This window comes from Oncorhynchus clarkii, chromosome 29 (genome assembly GCF_045791955.1).
Source record: "Oncorhynchus clarkii lewisi isolate Uvic-CL-2024 chromosome 29, UVic_Ocla_1.0, whole genome shotgun sequence".
Taxonomy (NCBI): domain Eukaryota; kingdom Metazoa; phylum Chordata; class Actinopteri; order Salmoniformes; family Salmonidae; genus Oncorhynchus; species Oncorhynchus clarkii.
In genome coordinates this window covers 15,975,956-15,991,540 of record NC_092175.1, presented here as the reverse complement: position 1 = coordinate 15,991,540, position 15,585 = coordinate 15,975,956, and the positions used below count along the sequence as shown (strand labels likewise).

The 15,585-nt window shown below is 41.9% G+C and overlaps 2 protein-coding genes across 2 annotated transcripts in view; both read right to left on the bottom strand.

Annotated features, from left to right (window-relative positions):
- Positions 1-44: 44 nt before the first annotated feature.
- Positions 45-10,735, bottom strand: LOC139388150 (collagen alpha-2(I) chain-like). Its single transcript, XM_071134727.1, has 13 exons — positions 10,722-10,735; positions 5,851-5,958; positions 3,220-3,273; positions 2,746-2,799; positions 2,415-2,459; positions 2,253-2,306; positions 2,092-2,136; positions 1,883-1,936; positions 1,464-1,508; positions 1,292-1,345; positions 1,096-1,140; positions 928-981; positions 45-119 (listed from the first exon to the last, which is right to left on the bottom strand). Exons 1-13 carry the CDS (start codon positions 10,731-10,733, stop codon positions 45-47), a joined length of 699 nt encoding a protein of 232 aa, XP_070990828.1. The 5' UTR covers positions 10,734-10,735.
- LOC139388149 (uncharacterized) overlaps positions 10,733-15,585 on the bottom strand; it is a 31,707-nt gene continuing 26,854 nt past the window's right edge. Inside the window, exons 4-8 of the mRNA XM_071134726.1 lie at positions 12,833-12,868; positions 12,350-12,469; positions 11,359-11,397; positions 11,051-11,104; positions 10,733-10,775 (exon numbers count right to left, since the gene is read on the bottom strand). Of these exons, the coding sequence (XP_070990827.1) occupies positions 10,733-10,775; positions 11,051-11,104; positions 11,359-11,397; positions 12,350-12,469; positions 12,833-12,868 (292 nt within the window). The remainder of the gene's footprint in view (positions 10,776-11,050; positions 11,105-11,358; positions 11,398-12,349; positions 12,470-12,832; positions 12,869-15,585) is intronic.

Genomic DNA, 15,585 nt, shown 5'->3' with positions numbered 1-15,585 from the left:
AATGTCCTTGAGTGGCTCAGCCAGAGCCCGGACTTGAACCCGATCTAACATCTCTGGAGAGACCTGAAAATAGCGGTGCATCTACGCTCCACCTCCAACCGGACAGAGCTTGAGAGGATCTGCAGAGAAGAATGGGAGAAACTCCCCAAATACAGGTGTGCAAAGCTTGTATCATCATACCCAAGAAGACTCGAGGCTGTAATCGCTGCCAAAGGTGTTTCAACAAAGTACTGAGTAAAAGGTCTGAATACTTATGTAAATGTTATTTCCGTTTTTTTCTATTTGTAATATTATTAGCAAAAAAAAGAAGAAAATCTGTTTCTGCTTCGTCATCATGGGGTATTGGTTGTAGATTGATAAGTACATTTAAAAAAAATACATTTTAGAATAAGGATGTAACCTACGTTAACAACATTTGGAAAAAGTCAAGGGGTCTGAATACTTTCCGAAGGCAACGTAGTGTCTGTGTAGAATAAAGTGAAAACTGGAGGAGCTGTCAACCTAAACATCGCCGAGAGAAGGTCTGGATAACAGCCAGAGTTAAACTCACATGCAATCCGCCTGGGGGTGGGATCTATGGCATTCTAGCAGTTTACAACCTCTCCAAAATGAGTCATTTGATATCATACCAAGATACAGTGTGGCCATCATCCAGACATAAAAGTGACCTTGACTTGCCCATTTTAAAGTGGGTTTACTTTCTTAAGTTAGAGCCTTTCATCCATTAGCTTAGACCAGCTCTACCACAACCCATAAAAGCTAGAAGATGTAGGACATGGGATACACAAAGCGTATTATAATCTGTAGCCTAACACTGTGACAGAGCTCTGCCACATGGGAGCACTGTGAGGTTGCTGTGTGAGTATGTGTCTCTGGCAGGCAAAGTGTGGTGAAGGTGGTCAGTCCACTGGGTACTATGCTACTCACCATGGGCCCCTCGAACCCTAGCTCACCCCGGATACCCATCATCCCCATTGGTCCCTGAGGAAGACAGAGAAAGGAAGGAAGCAAGGGGGTTGGAGAGAGACAGGTATAGTAGTTTGTTTTACGAGAGCAGAATGAACTTAACCAGTGAAGAGAGGAGAGAGGACTTACAGGGTCACCTTTCGGACCAGCGGCACCACTCATCCCAAGCTGTCCCTGTGAAAATATAAAAGCGTACAGATGACCTTTAACCCCAGATATTAGACGTTACTTTGGTGAGAAATCCCTCCGAAAAACACGTTTCCAAAGACAATCATCTGGTCCCAAATCTATGTTAGGGAAAGTTGTGCAGCTGATTGAGACTGACCTGAATTCCCCTGAGACCTGGAGGCCCACTCTCACCATCTAAACCCTGGGGCCCCTGGTGAAATAAACAGAAATATTTACTTTATAGTCTAACAAGCATAGAGCATGGAGTTCTGTTGAATGTGACCCAACTTCAGGCAAGAAAACACAACAAGACAAACGTCTCCTCTTACCTGTGGGCCTCTGGGGCCAACAACTCCAACAAGGCCCAACTCTCCCTAGAAGATAAATGCAGGTTACCTTTGGCAAAGACTGTCATGCACTTCGTTTTTTTTTTTTTAATCGGCTGTCCCCATAAGAGAACCCTTTTTGTTTCCAGGGAGAACCCTTTTTGAGTCCACGTAGAACCCTTTTGGTTTCCATGTCAAACTCTCTGTGGAAAGGGTCCTACATGGAATCCAAAAGAGTTCTTCCTGTAACCAAAAAGTGTTCTTCTATGGGGACAGATTAAGAACATAGTTCTAGATAGCACATTTCTTTCTACGAGTGTACTCAGAAAGAGCTACCAATAAAATACTGTAGGTGCTAAGTTTATACATTATCTAAAATAATGGGAGGACCGTCGTGTCCTGGGATCAAAATGTAATCTCACCTTTGAGCCGTTAACTCCCTGAGCGCCGACAGAGCCTGTGAAACCAGCGGCTCCCTGCACAAAACACAAATACACACACTGAGTGATATGATGTGGAGTGACTGACATACAGTAGCATTTGGAATTGGGGCCCACTAGAATACTGTGTTTTACTGTATGTTGGAATATATAGTAGGGAAAGTCCAGACTCCTGTTGCCTGTCTACTCACCATTGACCCAGGAGTCCCTGGAGGCCCATCAAACCCAGCCTCCCCCTGGAAAGTCACAAACACATGGACACAAGTTAATGACACACTAAACTTTAGTGATAAACAATGGCCAGTAAGTACCAGTTTATTTGTTTGTAGTATTGTTACTGTGGGTCACTCACATCAGGGCCGGGGAGCCCCTCTGGGCCAGTGGCCCCTCTGACTCCCTGAGGTCCCTGAAGAGAACACAGACACAGTAAACCTTTAGGGTTCTGGTCAAAAATTGTGCACTATAAAAGGAATAGGGCGCTATTTGGTACGCATACGGTGAGAGAAACACTTACACGTGGACCAACAAAACCGCGACGGCCTGGTAAACCAATGGAACCCTACAGGACAAACAAAGATCAGATACTCAGCTTTCAATTGAGAGGACTATTCACACAAAGGTCATCAGCAACATGCATACTGAGCATTACAGGGATATGAGAAAAGAAAATCAAGATAAATGTAATGTAAACTGTACCAGAACAGTCAGATCTCATAGTACTTACTATTACCACTAAGAGGCAGCATATTCAAAGTAATAATATTGACTGGTAAAGACTGAAGATCGATATAAGTCAGTCTGGTACTCTAGTAATTACAAAACAATCCTACTTCAGTCAAAATTACCTTCTCGCCTGGTTCTCCCATTCGGCCTCTTCGACCCATTGCTCCAATAAGGCCCTATGAGGCATTATAAAGATCGTTAAAAAGCATACATACAGTACCAGTCAAAAGTTTGGACACGCCTACTCATTCCAGAAGTTTTCTTTACTATTTTCTATATTGTAGAATATTGTAGGGTGGCTACTTTGAATAATCTAAAATCTAAAATATATTTTGTTTTGTTTAACACTTTTTGGTTACTACATGATTCCATATGTGTTATTTCATAGTTTTTATGTTTTCACTATTATTCTACAATGAAAAAAAAATAAAAAAATAAAGAAAAACCCTGGAATGAGTAGGTGTGTCCACACTTTTGACTGGTACTATATGTACTTCATAGAAAGTGTTAACGACTTATGCTCTTGATTAGTACTCTTCATTAGACCCATGTTTCAGAATTCATAATGCCAATGTTTCACTGTCCAACCCCCTTACCTCCTCCCCCTTTTCTCCCTTGGAACCGCCGTCTCCCCTGTACCCGAAGGGTCCCTAAGCAAAATGAGACAGCAATCATTGATATAATCAGAGATATAGCATCCGAAATGACACCCTAATCCATATATAGTGCACTACTTAGGGAATGGGGCCCTTAAGACCCTGGTAGGGCTGTAGCCGTCACAGAAATGTTGTCAGCCGGTGATTGCCAAGCAAATAACTACTGTTTTTACGGCAATTAACATAAACACATTTAGCTCCTTCAACACATAGCCTACAAGCCACTGATGCAGACATTTGGAAGAACTACATTTAAAAAGGTCAAATAAATCCATGTAATATAGCCTACACCTTCACCATAAATCCATTATTTATTTTAGACAGGTCTAAAGAAACATGATATGAAGAAAATGTAGTCTATTTCAGAAGAACAGAATAGTATACTCTGAGTTGGCCTTATGTTAGGTCCTGATCTGGCTACAATAGCTCATTTAGCAGACAAGATTTGCATAGAAATCTGTGCCATTATTTTATATAATTTTATAGTATGAAGAATACAATTGAAAAAAGCTGAATACAATAGAATGGATATTTTCTCCAAAGGATTTGAGGGACTGCGCTATTCTGTGTTGAGCTGTTAACAAAGAAATAGGTACTCCTATATGCTTCATTTAGAGTTCTTAATGTAACTTTAGTTCTTCTACAAACGTTGGGCTATATGTTTACATGTTTAATACATTGTAAGGCTGCATGATATGACTCTAATGATGATTTGAAAAAAAGGTCCATGAAAGGCATGAGCTCTGCTTTGTTTTTTTGCGCAGGTTGTACACACTTCATCAGTCTCTCATTCACAATTTGACCAGTACTTGATAAGGCCTTGAATTATCTGGCAATATCTATTTTGTGTGCCTGTAATGCCCCCTGAAAAAATCCATGTCTTTTGCGGCCAGTGGCCGTTGTGACCTTGAGCTGAATATAATAATTATAAATTCCCTTCTCCCAGAGTGCCTCTCACTCACATGGCTCTCCATCACGTGATTGGGTCTTTCTCACAGGCTACAAGGGAAGACAGAAACATTGGGGACACAACTGCGCGGGTCATTATCCAATTCCGTGGTGCATATTGAAGATATTGGAAGAACAGTCCACATTTACTTTTTGTCAGCCAACAAGATTAGTAGGCCTTACGAACTGCAAAAGCACTAGCCTATGTCAATCTACTATCCTCCATAGTACAAAAGTTTCCCTATTCTATTCTGTGCGAGAAATAAATATTCCAAACATAATGTGGGACAATGTTTGGAATAATACAACCACTAGCATCCAAAAAGTTTTTTAAGCAATGAGGCTGAAACAACAGATCAGAACGTTTAGCTTAAAATGTTGATAAACTATCAGGATATTTCTTCACATTATAAGCACCGCAATGTGCACACGGCAGTAGGCTATAAGCTCGAATGTTCCATTAGTGGGAAAACACCATTATCAAAAGTGACCACAAATGTAATTATGCATGTAATGATTTTATTATAAAAGTGCCGTTTTTAATGGTGAAAATAATCTTCCCCAAACTTGAAACTCACGCGCTGCTTATGAATGCCAGTTAGCCTCTACACCCCTTGTAAAGCAGATTCTTGTGCTTAATTTTAAGAAGTTATTTGGCGACTTTACAAACCTTATCAAAACATATAGGCCTATGGGCTAGGCTACATGAGGTGTGTGACTATGATTAGAAAAAGTCAACAACAAAAAAAGGCATTGTTTCTTGCCTTACGCTGGGCATCATTCACAACTGATAATATATACTTCACAAGTGATAGGCTAATATTGTCACCTATCAGACTATTGTTAATTTAACCTTGTCCTTACATATACTAAATAATATACAGTGCATTCGGGAAGTATTCAGACCCCTTGACGTTTTCCACATTTTCTTACATTACAGCAATATTCCAAAAATAATTCAATCAAATATGTTCCTCATCAATATACACACACACAACAAAAAAAAGCCCAAAAAGTTTTTCAAAATGTTTGCAAATGTAAAAAAAAAAATTGGAAATGTCAAATGTACATAAGTATTCAGACCCTTTACTCAGTACTTTGTTGAAGCACCACTGGCAGCGATTACAGCTTCGAGTTTTCTTGGGTATGATGCTATCAGCTTGGCACACCTGTATTTGGGGAGTTTATCCCATTCTTCTCTGCAGATCCTCTCAAGCTCTCTCCTCCTCTTTTTAATAGAGGCCATCACTGTTTTAGAAATGTTGCTCAACATGAGGCCATGGGTTCTCATGACGTGTTTGATTAGATTTTCAATTACATTTGCATTGATGTCAGAGTGATTAGAGGGACAATAGAGTGCTGAATACCAGGCAGTTAGCAAGTTTGTACAAATGACCATCAGCAGCATTAGAGCTTGGAAAAGCCTAATTACTGTGACTAAACGGTTTGATTGCCTTCATGACCCGTGACCACCGGTGTGGCGGTAATATGGTCGAGTAACAGCCCTAGGCCCTGGTTAAAATTAGTGCACTAAATAGGGAATAGGGTGCTGTTGGAGGCTAGAATGGTTGTTTCTGAGAACAGAAAGTTATCACGTAATAAGTCACTGAGTGGTGCCCTCACCTGTCGCCCGGGATCACCCAGCGTCCCAGGCTGACCGTCCTGCCCATTCGCTCCATCTTTCCCATGGAGCCCTGCTCTGCCCGCCACGCCATTTGGCCCCGGCTCACCCTGCAAAACAATAGATACCATCACCCAATCAGAGGCTGTGGACTGTGACAGAAACACCACCACCCAACCAGAGGCTGTGGATCTGTGAAAGAGACAACATCACCCAATCAGAGGCTGTGGATCAGTGACAGAGACACCACCACCCAATCAGAGGCTGTGTGGACCTGTGACAGTGAGGATGCATCCCAAATGGCACCCTATTTCTATAGGGCACTGGTCAAAAGTGGTGCACTATATAGGAATAGGGTGCCATTTGATGAACCCCCTGGCACTATTCCTGCCCAACAGGGTTGCACTGAGAGCTTATCAAGAGGATAAGAAGCTAGACTTCAGACCTCCTTGTCATCAATAACACTGCCCTGCAAACAGGTGGAGACCATGTACATATCTGAAAGCTTAAACACCTGTTAGCAGTGTGGAGTCTGTGAACTGTTATATTTCTGGGCCTGAACAGTGATTGATATTGTACATTTATTTATTGTATTTAACCCTTATTTTACCAGGAAAGTTGACTGAGAACACATTTGCATTCACAGCAACAACCTGGGGAATAGTTACAGGAGAGAGGAAAGAACCAATTGGAAGATGGGGAGGATTAGGTGGCCATGATGATATGAGGGCCAGATTGGGAATTTAGCCAGGACACCGGGGTTAACCACCCCTACTCTTACTATAAGTGGTATGGAATCTTTAGTGACCACAGAGAGTCAGGACACCCGTTTAATATCCCATCCGAAAGGTGGAACCCTACACAGGTCAATGTCCCCAATCACTACCATGATGTATTGGGATATTGTTTTTTAAACCAGAGGAAAGAGTGCGTCCTACCGGCCCTCCAACACCACTTCCAGCAGCATCTGGTCTCCCATCAAGGACTAACCCAGCTTATCTTCAGAGGTAAGCCACCAACGTAATGCATTTTTACATATACATTTTACATACTCATTTTGCATACACATTTTACATACATGGTACTTTTATATAAAGCAATTACATAACAATAATTCATTACCAAACATAAGCTCTTTAAACCCGCCCCTCAGCCACTCTCAGCCCATCCCACCTATCACCATAGACCACCCCTCGGCCACTCTCAGCCCATCCCACCTATCACCATAGACCACCCCTCGGCCACTCTCAGCCCATACCACCTATCACCATAGACCACCCCTCGGCCACTCTCAGCACATACCACCTATCACCATAGACCACCCCTCGGCCACTCTCAGCACATACCACCTATCACCATAGACCACCCCTCGGCCACTCTCAGCACATACCACCTATCACCATAGACCACCCCTCGGCCACTCTCAGCACATACCACCTATCACCATAGACCACCCCTCGGCCACTCTCAGCCCATCCCGCCGATCACCATAGACCACCCTCGTTTGGTTTCCATGTGCCATATATTTGTCAATTGTGCTGTGATGTTTTACATAAATGTTGAACCTTTCTAATCGTATAGTATCCACAGATTGTGAGCTAATAATGAAAACCTTTCCTATGAGTATTATTATGTTATTTATATAGCGCAGCTATCAACATTTTTGTCCTCAAATGAAACGGGTATATATTTCTATTTATGCCAATTCCTTTCAGCCAATTTGTATCTTTAATATACGACAGGCGAACAAGTTCCCTACTTTCTCCCTTTTCCACTTGCCTCCTCCATTTTTGTGGTAGTGCTGCAATCAGTTGGTTATAAGTTTGGTTTGAGCAGATATTCCCATATACTTTCGATACTTAACTTTCGATAGTGACATAACATTTATTAACATCATGAATAAATATAATACAATTTTAAAACATTTTTTCCATAAAGAATGTTTTTTTAAATTATTAATCAGCATATTTGAGTTTAACCATACCATTTGTTGTACTATTTGTTCTATATTTTCAGGAGGATAAAACTGAAATTGTAACCAGCTATGTATGGCTTGTTTAAGAAAGGGCGATACTTTAAACAAAGTTTCCTTTTCAGTTAGTCGGAAATGAGAAGTTGTAATCTGTATAAAGGCAAAAAGTGAATTTTTCAACAAAGGAGGAGCCTTTCTTAATGATCTACTGGAGAACCATTTTGGGTTTAAGTATAATTTATGTATTATTGAAGCTTTTATTGAGAGGTTTAAAGCTTTAATATTTAATAATTCTAGCCCCCCAAACTCATATTCATGGTATAAATTCGGACGTTTAATTTTGTCTGTCTTAGCATTCCAAATAAAATTAAATATTTTTTGCTCAAACGATGTAAAAAAACGAGTCGTCTGGACTTGGCAAGCCCCATTAGTAAGTAAGTCAACTGTGATAGGAACAAAGAGTTAATCAATATGATTTTTCCACAAATAGACAAGTATTTACCTCTCCATGGTTGCAGAATCTTATCTATTTTTGCTAACTTTCTATCGAAATTCATTGTGGTAAGTTCCTTTATATTTTTTGAGTTGTGAATACCAAGTACGTCTACTTCGCCACCCCCCCCCCCCCCCCCATTTGATTGGTAAACTACAAGGTAGTGTAACACTGTGCCTTTTAACGATCCAATACTTAATATGGTACACTTGTCAAAATGAGGTTTTAGTCCACAGAGGCTAGAAAAGTGATCAAGATCTTCAATGAGACAGGGATCTAGATTATGGACTTATGAAAAAACTTCAGTCATCGGCATACATTCACACTTTAGTTATTATCCCCAGGAATTCTAACTCCTTGATGTTCTAATTGTAATAGTGAGAAAGACTTGCCACAATAGTCATTCACATACACACAATACAGCCATTCTCCACGCCACGTGTGTGCCACACAGTCCAGACACTGTATTGTCTTGTATTGGGGAGGGAGAGGAAGTGTTTACAGCTGTACCCAAAATCTCAGCAGTATTTGATGTGGGCCATCTTGTTAGGCCATAGCGTCTGTGCTTTACTTTACTGCTCAGTCAGCTAAGGTCTCTGACAGGCTACGACACAACACGGCAAAGCCTCTCTGCACCCAAAATGGCACCGTATTCCCTATTTAGTGAACTACTTTTGACCAGGGCCCAAAAGGAATAGGGTAACATTTTACAGTGCCTTCAGAAAGTATTCAGACCCCTTGACTTTTGCCACATTTTGTTACATTACAATCTAATTCAAAAATGGATTAAATAAATACAGTCTACACACAATACAGTCTACACGCAATACCCATCAGCAGTCTATACACAATTCCCCATAATGACAAAGCAAAAACAGTTTCTAAGAAATGTTAGCAAATGTATTAAAAATAAAAACAGAAATACCTTATTTACAAATATTCAACCATTCAGACCCTTTGCTATGAGACCCCAACATATAGTTCAGGTGCATCCTGTTTCCATTGATCATCCTTGAGATGTTTCTACAACTTCATTGGAGTCCACCTGTGGTAAATTCAATTGATTGGACATGATACGGAAAGGCACACACCTGTCTATATAAAGGTCCCACAGTTGGAAGTGCATGTCAGAGCCATGAGGTCAAAGGAATTGTCCGTAGAGACAGGTTTTTATTTTTAATTTTTATTTTACCTTTATTTAACTAGGCAAGTCAGTTAAGAACAAATTCTTATTTTCAATGACGGCCTAGGAACAGTGGGTTAACTGCCTGTTCAGGGGCAGAACGACAGATTTGTACCTTGTCAGCTCGGGATTTGAACTCGCAACCTTTTGGTTACCAGTCCAACACTCTAACCACTAGGCACAGACCTGTGGAAGGGTACCAAAACATTTCTGCAGCATTGAAGGTCCCCAAGAACACAGTGGCCTCCATCATTCTTAAATGGAAGAAGTTTGGAACCACCCGGCCAAACTGAGCAATCGGGGGAGAAGGGCCTTGGTCAGGGACATGACCAAGAACCCGATGGTCACTCTGACAAAGCTCCAGAGTTCCTCTGTGGAGATGGGAGAACCTTCCAGAAGAACAACCATCTCTGCAGCACTCCACCAATCAGGCCTTTATGGTAGAGTGACCAGACGGAAGCCACTCCTCAGTAAAAGGAACATGACAGCCTGCTTGGAGTTTGCCAAAAGGCCCCTGAAGAACTCTCAGACCATGAGCAACAACATTCTCTGGTCTTATGAAACCAAGATTGAACTATTCGGCCTAAATGCCAAGCATCACATCTGGAGGAAACCTGGCACCATCCCTATGGTGAAGCATGGTGGTGGCAGCATCATGCTGTGGGGGTGTTTTTCAGCGGCAGGGACTGGGAGACTAGTTAGGATCGAGGCAAAGGTGAACGGAGCAAAGTACAGATGAAAAACCCATCCAATCTGACAGAGCTCGAGAGGATCTGCAGAGAAGAATGGGAAAAAACTCTCCAAATACAGGTGTGCCAAGCTTGTGGCGTCATACCCAAGAAGGCGCGAGGCTGTAATCGCGGCCAAAGACGCATCAACTGAGGAAAGGGTCTGAATACTAATATAAATACATTTATACTAATATAAATGTGATATTTCAAAATGTCTAAAAACTAGTTTTTCTCTGTCATTATAGGGTATTGTTTGTAGATTGATGAGGGAAATAGTTGAAAGTTTTTTTTTTAGGATAAAGCTGTAACGTAAACATTTTTGGAAAAAGTAATGGGGTCTGAATACTTTCCGGAAAGCACTGTAGGATGCAGCCTTGGTTTGATAACAGAATGGCCCGCATACTCTATATGATCCTAATTACCACTTTAACGACAACGTTTAGATCCAGAAGTTCTTCGTCAGGTCACCTTCCAAATACAGTGTGCAGACTTACCATTTCTCCCATTACTCCTGGAGGCCCTCGTTGGCCAGGATCACCTGTTGGCCCCTGGGTGAGATGTGAGAAGAGATGAATAGATAGAGAGATAGAGACAGACAGATAGGGACAGATCAGACAAACGTTTAACTCACAACACAGAGGTCAAACAGTATTAATAAACACTTTTGCTGAGTGTGTAGACTAGATAGAGAGAGAGAGAATTATCAAGCGTTCATCTCAACTACATCAGGTCATGTAAACCAGTATTTATGGTATACTACCCAGATGATGAGACTCTTCACCACACCTAATGTAGGACCAAATATGCAGGGAAAGGGTCTCACCTGTGGCCCTGGCTTCCCCATCTCCCCAGCTGGTCCTGGGGGTCCCTGCTCCCTCTGCAAGCAAACAGAGAACAGAACAGTGTCAGGAAGAACCATAACGCACCCTGCTGTATTCTATGACCCGTATACTCTATAAGACCCTAATTGTGTTCCAAATGGCACCCTATTCCTGTTATAGTGCAGTATTTTTTGCCAGGACCCATATGGCTCTGGTCGAAAGTAATGCACTATATAGGGAATAGGGGGCCATTTGGGATGCATTCCCAGCCAGTCTAGTCCCAGTCATGGGAGCGATGTCCATTACTTACAGGCCAGCCAGCGCTGAGCAACTGGTAGAAAGAAGTTTGCTGGAAGAAACATGGAGACATGGCAGATTATTTCAAGTTTCACAAATCAGAATTCGTTTTTTAAAAATAAAATAAGTTAATGTATATGGATTTACATAACAATTTTTTTAAATTAATGCCTATGTTCCATCATTCATATCATTGCCATCTTAAAGGGACATTTCACTCATAAATTAAAGTGCCAATGTTTTCAGATGCTTTCACGACATTGGTTGTGAACTGTAGATCCAGCTCTACGCCTCAATCCCAAATGTCAAATTTCTTGGTTTTTCCTTCTTTTATTCAGTGCCATATCCTCTCAGAACAAAGCACTGGTGCTAAAATAAAACATATTCATCCTCACTCAATAGATACTGCAGCACAGTATCAGTTCAAAGCCCAGTGTAACAAATCGCCCATCACTACTTTATTCTTACACCGCATCTTTATTCAATAATGTCCATGTAGTTTTTCATCACGCCGTATTACACAGCCTGCAGCTGTGTTCAGACTCAGAGCAGGCAGGAAGATCAAACTGATGAGGGATGGCTGGAGCACGGGCTCACACGCACCAACAGTGTGGGGTCAAAGACTGTACAGCTAATCTGGGAAAACCTCTGGGTAAAAATAGGGTTGCAAAATTCAGGCAACGTTCCCCAAATTCCCAGGATTTCCAGAAATCAAAAACAGTTTCCAGAAATAACTGGGAATTTAGGGAAAGTTACCCGTATTTTGCAACCCTACACAGGCAGTCTATAGGTTTATAGCATTAGACTGTATGTCCCCTTGGAGTTGGGGTACAGCTAAGGTGGGAGTTGGGGAGAGGTTGTGTTACAGCTGGGGGTTGGGATTTAGGGGTGGAGTTGAGGTGTAACAGATTTCAGTTGGGTTTGGAGTGAGGTTCAGCTTCAGGTAAGCGAGATAGGGTGACGTTGGGGTAGGATTCGGGGTGAAATGAGGGTCGTCAACTCACCTGAAAAGTAGCCCACTCCTCAACAGTGCTCTTCCACAGGTAGAAAGAGGGCAGGCCAGGTGGGCCAGGGGGGCCTGGATCCCCCTGTCGCCCTGCACGCCCCTCAGACCCCAGCTGGCCCTGTAAGAAATATAATAGGTATTAGTTACAATATCTACACCTAGAATAAACTGAAATGATACAGTCAGTCCTATTGGGCTGTGAGAGGAAACAAATGTACAGGAGGACTTGGAGTCAAAGAGAGGCAGCAGAGGCTAGGGGTTTACAACTGTAAACACATTCATTATTATCTGTACTTCAGCCGTAACAAAAATAAATCTGCTCACGCTCTGATCCGATTGCAAATCCATAATTTTGTAGGACAAAGTAAAGGTGCATTGAAATGTGAGTAGGTCAAGCAGACTAACCCAGCATATAATCATAGGCCATCATGTCATCGATTAAAATCACCTCAAGCCATTCCAAAACGTCAACTCCTCTTACCTTGTCACCTTTGAACCCACGCAAGCCAGCAAAACCCTGGAGAACGTAAACAACAAGAGAGAGAGAGAGAGAGAGAGAGAGAGAGAGAGAGAGAGAGAGAGAGAGAGAGAGAGAGAGATCACAGGACATGTGAGACATTCATTCAAGTTAATTCAGGGATGCAGTGGGGTGCAGAGGGACAGCCCTCTCAACTTCTCATATAGTTCCTGTATCATACAATCAAATGTGATGTAACCGATGCCCTAGTAAGCTCAAGCACAACAACAAACAACACATTGATCCTCAAATGCTACCACTATTAACAGACTGAGACAGGCTGCCAGTCAGAGGAGAGCAGCGGATCCCAGTAAGCCTTCCCTTTACCAGGGTTTCCACTGCAGCCCGCCTCCTATGAAAGCCAAAAGTCAGTACCTTTTAGAGGTCTTCCTGCCCACAGTTTAGATATCCATTAAGCCAGCTAAAAAGACAAGCTTTCAGAAGCCTAAAGAGCACAGCAATATGGCCATGCATTTAACAGTGGCCCAGCTGCCCTGTGGAAACTGTGGAAGCTGCAAAGCAGACCACCGCAACCAACAAAATGGCTTCCTCTTAGTGGGGAGAAATAACAATCCAGCAACATCAACCATCACCAATCAACCACAAGGAATATGGTCCAGTACATTCAACACAAAAGAGAGAGGTCTTTTTAGTCAGCTTTCATATGCAGTGCCTTCGGAAAGTATTCAGACCCCTTGACTTTTTACACATTTTCTTCTAAAAGGGATTAAATAAATAAAAAATCCTCAGCAATCTACACACAATACAGCATAATGGCAAAGTGAAAAAAGTTTTTTTTCCGAGATGTTTGGTAAATTCAATTGATTGGACATGATTTGGAAAGGCACATACCTGTCTATATAGGTCCCACAGTTGACAGTGCCTGTCAGAGCAAAAACCAAGCCATGAGGTTGAAGGAATTGTCCGTAGAGACCCCGAGACAGGATTGTGTTGAGGCACAGATCTGGGGAAGGGTACAAAACATTTCTGCAGCATTGAAGGTCCCCAAGAACACAGTGGCATCAAGAACACAGTGGGCTCCATCATTCTTAAATGGAAGAAGTTTGGAACCACCAAGACTCTCCCTAGAGCTGGTCGCCCGGCCAAACTGAGCAATCGGAGGAGGTGACCAAGAACCCGATGGTCACTCTGACAGAGCTCTAGAGTTCCTCTGTGGAGATGGGAGAACCTTCCAGAAGGACACCCATCTCTGCAGCACTCCACCAATCAGGCCTTTATGGTAGAGTGGCCAGACGGAAGCCACTCCTCAGTAAAAGGCACATGACAACACGCATTGCTTTTTCCAAAAGGCACCTAAAGACTGTTAGACCATGAAAAACAAGATTCTCTGGTCTGATGAAACCAAGATTGAACTCTTTGGCCTGAATGCCAAACGTCACGTCTGGAGGAAACCTGGCACCATCCCTATGGTGAAGCATGGTGGTGGCAGCATCCTGCTGTGGGGGTGTTTTTCAGTGGCAGGGACTGGGAGACTAGTCAGGATCGAGGGAAAGATGAACGGCGCAAAGTACAGAGAGATCCCTGATGAAAACCTGCTCCAGAGCGCTCAGGACCTCCGACTGAAAATACAGGTGTGCTAAGCTGGTAGTGTCATACCTAAGAAGACTCAAGACTGTAATTGCTGCCAAAGGTGCTTCAACAAAGTACTGAGTAAAGGGTCTGAATAATTATGTAATTATGAAATATATATATTTTTTTATATAAATTAGCTAAACTTTCTAAAAACCTGTTTTAGCTTCGTCATTATGGTGTATTGTGCTTAGATTGATGAGAACATTTTTAAAATGTAATTCATTTTTGAATAAGGCTGTAACCTAACAAAATGTGGAAAAGTCAAGGGGTCTGAATACTTTCCGAAGGCACTGTAGGTCACATCATGTCAGCATGAGTCCGTAAAGCTTAGATAACACAGAAGATTTACAGAAGATTTACATGCAACAACGTCAGGGGCTAAAGCCAGACCAGCTTCACCTATCATTGTCACATGCAAGCACACACACACACACACACACACACACACACACACACACACACACACACACACACACAGCATGTTGTCAGTGAGTACAAGTATCTGGGGTTGATTATTAATATTTGTTTTATTACAATGTGTCTGTTAAGTAAATAGCTAACCATATGAATCGAGCCCGTGGCCCCATCATTGCAAAGTCTAAAGCCATGGGTGGCCTACCATTTAAATGTTTCATTAAACTGTTTCATTCATTGGTGCTCCCTATTATTACTTGTGCTGCAGCACTATTAGACTTGTTTTAACGCTGTTTTTAACCATGCCTGCAGATTTGATCTTGATGTAGGTAAATACATGACAAATGCTGCTATTCCAGGGGAAACTATATGGCATCACCAGTCGCTATATATATATATATTTATATTGGCAGATGAAAGTCATTAGAACATCGATGTAAAAGTGTATTTTTTTTACGGCTTGTGATGCTGCTACTGCAAATATTTTTTGTTCATATACCATGTTACAGTCTTTTACTACTTCATCCATATGACTCGACACCGATACAGGCAAAGTGTCCTCTAGAAATGAACGCAGTACTTTTGAATCAGCACTTTTAGAGAGCAATGAACTAAAATGCTACTAGCAGATGAACAAACCTGGAAGTAAAACTGTGCAACTACTGCCTTTTCAAATGCACCTTTGGGATATAATCTTATGTATGTACTGT